The sequence below is a fragment of the Gouania willdenowi genome, chromosome 14 (genome assembly GCF_900634775.1).
Source record: "Gouania willdenowi chromosome 14, fGouWil2.1, whole genome shotgun sequence".
Lineage (NCBI taxonomy): Eukaryota > Metazoa > Chordata > Actinopteri > Blenniiformes > Gobiesocidae > Gouania > Gouania willdenowi.
Genome location: NC_041057.1, coordinates 13,796,888 through 13,802,933, shown reverse-complemented (window position 1 = coordinate 13,802,933; position 6,046 = coordinate 13,796,888). Strand labels below are relative to the sequence as shown.

General features: G+C 39.9%; 1 protein-coding gene across 10 annotated transcripts in view; it reads left to right on the top strand.

Moving 5' to 3' along the window:
- The first annotated feature begins 3,033 nt into the window (after positions 1 to 3,033).
- Positions 3,034 to 6,046, top strand: part of tcf7 (transcription factor 7) — a 63,315-nt gene continuing 60,302 nt past the window's right edge. For 4 of the 10 annotated variants that reach the window (XM_028466745.1, XM_028466751.1, XM_028466754.1 and 1 more), the window contains exons 1-2: positions 3,035 to 3,461; positions 3,660 to 3,729. In XM_028466745.1, coding sequence (XP_028322546.1) covers positions 3,279 to 3,461; positions 3,660 to 3,729 — 253 coding nt within the window. In that variant the 5' untranslated portion in view covers positions 3,035 to 3,278. Of the gene's footprint in view, positions 3,462 to 3,659; positions 3,730 to 5,918; positions 6,037 to 6,046 lie in introns of those variants that run through there. The other 6 variants (XM_028466747.1, XM_028466746.1, XM_028466753.1 and 3 more) reach the window with 3 other exon arrangements.

Sequence of the window (6,046 nt, the reverse complement as noted above, 5' to 3'; positions counted from 1 at the left end):
TGGAGTCCTGTAAGCACGTGAAATGAAGTGATTTTACTTCATTTTTACAATGATTTCTTCTGTTTCGCCAGACAAGGAAGATAGTGACACCATTATTGTTGAAGTTTGTTCCCAGTAATCCCCTGATATCACAGTGAAGTATAAACACTTGCATTCGTCTTCGTGGCGACACATCCCATAATGCGGTGTGCAAAATTTTCAACAAACTGACTGTTTACAGTGGAGATGAAAACAATCTTCCAAGCAACAATTTTGACTTTATGTTTGGGGCATACATTGTGATTTTATCTCGTAAAAATTATCAGGGGTAGCAGCTTTAAATTGACAATTGTTTCCGAGTTACCCATAACATTTGTTCAAGTATTGGGGAGAGCCAGTACAAAAGTAACGCAGGAAGAAAGTATCACGGCCATTTTCTCAGACCCAGCTGAACGTTTAGTTCTAATGACATTAATACGTAAAGCATGCAACACTCTACCGACCCAGGAAATATCTCGTGGTGACATAACAATCCTCCAAAGTTACAGCCGGAAGAAAGTTTTTGCTGCTGACCTGTAAATGTACTTCTTTTTTTCAATCAAAATGTTGTGTTTATTGTTTCTTGTGTCATATTAATGATAATTCAATAGATTATTTTGTTTTGTAACACCTCTTGAAGTTGGAAATAGCAGTCTTTCAGTTTTGGAAACAATAGATTGATTTCACTGACGTCACGTTCTGGGCAGTAACCTGGATGCGCGGCCATGTTGGAGGCGCTCGTAGGTAACCACTGCGATGGATAAACTACAGATAAGCTCTTCAAAATGTGTATTAGATGAAAAAGCATACAGGGAAGGACTTGGTCCACAGGAAAAGACACGATATTTAGAAAAGTTAGGGTTTATTGGTGGTGGGTTGGCTTCCTCGTCTTGGATCAATGACGACCTGGAGATTCTCCCGTCTATTGCATATCCTGATATCGTCAACTACCTGGTTTTAACCTTAACCCAATCTGGGTCATCCTTTGGATAAAGGTCAGAGCTTTTACCTGGAATACAATGAGAAATACAGCACATTTTAGCTCGACATTTGAAGAACTGTGTTGCTACTGTAGCAGACTATTAAATGTGATTATATTAAGTCACTAATGCCACATGCAGTAGCTTGATATGATTTATATTCTTATCATCACACTAGAAAATGAGTTAAGTCAACAATTCACTTAGCTGACAAGAAATGGGCTGAACAAATTCGGATGAGGTCCAGATTTTTGCCTCATAGATCCTGGTTTAGCTTCGCTAGCCACAAGTGCCTCCTTTCTTCTGAAAATGTTTGACATTATTTTCCCTGATTTGTTACAACTTTTGGCAGTTGCAAAAACTCCAAATGTTTTTCACATTGATTGGTACAGCCAAAAACAGGGCAATAATTCACCATTTCCTCTCAAAATTCGGGATTTGCTTGTGTGCGTGCGCTTTGTTTACCTGTTGAGTACCTCCAATATGGCGACTTCCGGGTTGATGATGCAGTTGATGACGCACCGTGGGCCCTCTATTAGTGGCTCCTCCTGCTATGGAGCCCAGTAAGGGACATAGATGAGATTAAAAAAAAGGGGGGGGGAATTATGTCGGGATCTGGACTTACTAAGTCGGAGGCACTAGATATTAACTTGGGACCCAAGTGAATAAGTCGGGGCTTGAGGTAGTTAAGTCGGGGTGGGGGGGGGCACGGGATATTAACTCAGGACCCGAGATAATCAGCGGTTTAAAGTAGAATGCCCTTTTACATAGCGTATTATGGTGTCACAATCTATATGCGCATATACAATCAGCACGATGCAAACTCAGACCGTGACACTGTAATACGCAATGTAAACGGGCATTCTACTTTAAACCACAAATTATCTCGGGCTCCGAGTTACTATCTTGTGCCCCCGACTTAGAAAATCGGGATCCCGACATAATTACCCCCCTTTCTTTTTTTTTTTTTTAAATCTCATCCACGTCCCTTACCGGGCTCCGTGCTCTCTCAATGCAACTGCATTTTTTTTCAATTAAATGTTGATAATAATTTCATGTTGAGAAGCATGTTAAAATAATAAATCGACTAATAATCAATCAATCAATAAAACTAACACAAAAAAAAAAATCAACACAATTCCATACTTTGTTTTTAATTGTTTTAAGCAATGAAAATTTGAAGTAAATTATTTTAAATTGTGAGTACATGATGTTGTTGTTGTTGTTTTAACAAAAAATAAGTTACTTGTTTTTTTTAAAAAAACTGTGTATTTCACGGTAGAATAAAAATAGAATACAGTTAATTGCCATATGTACAAGTTAAAAACAAAACAGGTACAATGGAATTATTATTAAATTACAAACAATTACAAACAACAACAAATCAGCCAAGACAGTATAAGTAGGTGCAAAACAAGGAAAGAACAGAACTGTACAAAAAGGTAAATAAATAAATATAACCTGAGTTGGATTTACATATTGCACATAGGAGAGCGTGAGGTAAATTGTAAAGGTAATAAACTTTATGAGGGACAACATCCGGTCACAGTCAAATTATACTTCTGTCATTATACATGTGATCCAAATAGCCAGTATTACCAGTCCACACTTGTCAGTAGTTTTGAAAAATAATGTCAATGTTGTATATTATCTTTATATAACGCTTGTTTGACTGTTAATTTCGTACCGGCGCTCCTCTACCTCTCCGGGTACACGCACCCCTGGTTGAGAACCACTGCTTTAAGCTTTTAAGTGAATTTAAACTTGTAAATAGTGACAAAAATGCAGATATGCGACACAGGAACACTTCTCCGACCACCACAAAGCAGACACCGGCCCCTGCCCAGTGACCACCACACCCTGGAAGTTGAGGTGGCAGCAGGAGGCGGGGGTCCCGCGGATGGTGTGAACACGCCCTTGGAAGTCGTGAATAATGCGCGCTGAGCCGAGCCGAGCCGAGCCCGAGGAGATGATGTCTCTTTAAGAAGCTCAGCCCTCTGCAGAAACAATCGTACAACCCCCCAACAAGTCATCGGACCTGTCAATCACCCGCGCGGCGCCCTTTGATGTTGGCTCCGCTCCCCTTGTGTTGGGCTCAGATGATCTGTTCGCTGCTGTTTGCTGGAGCGCAGAGACATTAGAGACACACAAACTTTTCTCTACATGCGGTGGAGCTTTCTACACTGACGGAGGAAGCCTCACTCTTTCTTTTTTTTTTATTTACACTTTAAAAAAAAAAAAAAGAAGTCCTCCTTGGTGAGGTACAGGAGGTTTACAGACATGCCTCAGCTCAGCAGCGGCGGAGGGGACGACCTGGGAGCGAATGATGAGATGATAGCGTTCAAAGACGAAGGAGAACAAGAGGAGAAGATTCAAGAAAACGCTTTCACTGAGAGAGACCTGGCCGACCTCAAGTCTTCGCTGGTGAACGAGTCGGAGATAAACCAGAACCCGAGCTCAGCGGTAGGTGACCCTGTGTGTGTTTGTGTGTGTGTGTGTGTGTGTGTGTACCCCAGAGCGGCTTTTATTTATTCCACAGCTGACAGACAGTAAAGTGCCCTCAGGGTTACAGTAGTAGTACATTCACAAAGATGCTCACAAACATGTGTCTGTCTTTCTTCTTTCTTTACTAACACCCGGTGCTGGTTGTCCCGTTCCCAGGTGGTCAGACGGGGACAGCACGGCGAGCAGCGAGGGTTCCCGGACAAACACCGGCAGCATCTGGACGGAGGTAAGAAACACTAACTTTAAACCCTGTTCAGTCAAAGTAGGGGTGGGCTGGCCTTCTGGCATACCGGGCATCGTCTGGTTCTCTACGGTTTTTTTTCTTCTTTTTTTTTTTTGAAGAGCGAGTGGAGGCAGACATGGCAACAGGTGGCCAAAAGAAGGTAAAAAAAAAGTGGCAAAAACGTGGCAAGAAAAGAGTGTAGAGTGACTGAAATGGGCAAATAAAGAGGAACCAGCCAACCATTTGGTATGTCATGACAAAGGGTAGCTTAAATGTGCCAAATGTGGCAAACAATCATGAAAAAAGGAAAAAATTGTGGAACAAAAAGAGGCAAAATGTAGAGGGAAAAAAATAGGAAAAACGTGATTTACTGGGCAAAAGTTAGCTTGTTTGGATGAAAAGTGTCAAAAAGAACTTGCAAAAATGGACAGAAAAAGAAAAAAAGAGGATATTTATTGGCAAAAGGTAGTTAAAGTATGGAAAAAGTGTCAAAAGGTGCAAAAATGGGACAAAGGAAATGGGTAACATGGGGTTAAAAATGTTCCACTTTTGAAGGTTTTCTGGGGGAATAATAGTCACTGACCTTATAATGACTTATACGTGGTGTTTCTGTTTCTTGGACTTGGACACGAGTTCAGCTTCATTTGAGTTCATATTTTTCTATAAAAGCATTTCTTAAATGGACGTAAGTGCAGACTCTCTCTAAAGGGTAGTGTTAAACTAATGTGTTTATTTTCTGTAACTACATAGACATGTCATGCATGAGTTGTATACGACTAACCAGAAACTGAAAGAAGAAAAAACGAAACAACACACATTGTTCAGTGGTTCCCAAACTGGTGTGTTTAGACGAGCCTGAAGACACAAATAAATTATGTATAACATGAGTTAAGGGGCACATGCAATGAGAAATAAAGGCTAAGGTAATGGTTGTACATGAGGCAATAAAATTTGAAAAACACTGCCCACGTTGAATCTTTTGATAGATTTTTGTAACACAAATGTCATCTTCTGATTTCAAGCACATAAGCCTATTCGTCTTACACAGTTTACACTGAAAGCCACTGCGTGTCCATATGGCTGTGATGAATATTTATCAGAAGATTGATGATTTATAACAGTCTTTAAACAGAAGCCACAGATATTTTCATACAGGAAAATTCCTACAAAAATGTAACAACCTGACATCTAAAGTCTATTTGGAGTAAAATCCCATGGGTTTTATCAAAGTGTTTATTAACTTGTACTTTGGCCAGCTTTTTAATAGTTCTAGAAGTAAAACTATAGGAGGTTATCACATATGATATCCCCTCCAACTTAAATTTTTTAGGGGCCCCATCTGAGCTACCCATGTTAAATTTGAGGAATTTAATTAAAAATGAATAAATGTACATTTCAAAACAATTATCCAATGTTTTTAACTTTCGTCTTTAAAGATTTTGAACATATTGTTATTATTTTCCAGATCCCTTTGTATAGAAACCTGTGCCGTCAATTTGTACCCAATTTGATGCACTTTTTTTTTTTTTTTTGAACAGATTAGATATTGTTTGTACTTGTAGTATATTTGCATTAAAAATAATAGTAATTTCAAGTGAAAATTACAAAAAAAAAAAAAAAACTAAAAATCTGAAACTTAATTTTTCAGGGTTGCTAAATGTGGCCCTAAAATGGGTGATGTAGGTAGGGAAACCCTCTGTTCTTTGCAGCGTACCTACTGCCTTTAATCCTAACTGTCACTGAACGCTGTATGAGTCTGTGAAGCTTCTCGGTCGACTGAAGAAGCCTAAAGGTAAAGTATCTCCACCAACTCCACCCACGTCGAGGCGCCCTTACTTTCAGAAAGAAGCTCATCGCATATTGCGAGAAATGAGACAAAAGTCAAGCTTTTGTTTGATTGTTTTTGTCTAGTTCTCGGTCCCTCATTAGGCGTGTTTTGTCTTTTCTGTTGCTTTCCAATCCAACCTCCACTCAGGCCCCTGGTGCATAATATGGGTGGTGGTAGTGGTGGTGGTGATGAGACATAAATTCCGACTGCAGGTTCACGCCTCTCCTGTGAGGTGTTGGATGTAACGCTTTTGACCCCATTATGGTGTGTGTGTGTGTGTGTGTGTGTGTGTGTGTGTGTGTGTGTGTGTGTGTGTGTGTGTGTGTGTGGGACAAACCCAGAACCCAAAGCGCTTTGAAATAGTTGACCTGCTTTATGTGCACATTTAATTTCTGCATCTGGTCTTTAATTTTAACCTTGCAGGAGCAAGTATCAGGTTGTATTTATAGTAACTTGTTTCTTGTGGCTTGACGTCAGGTTAAGTAAGCGCAC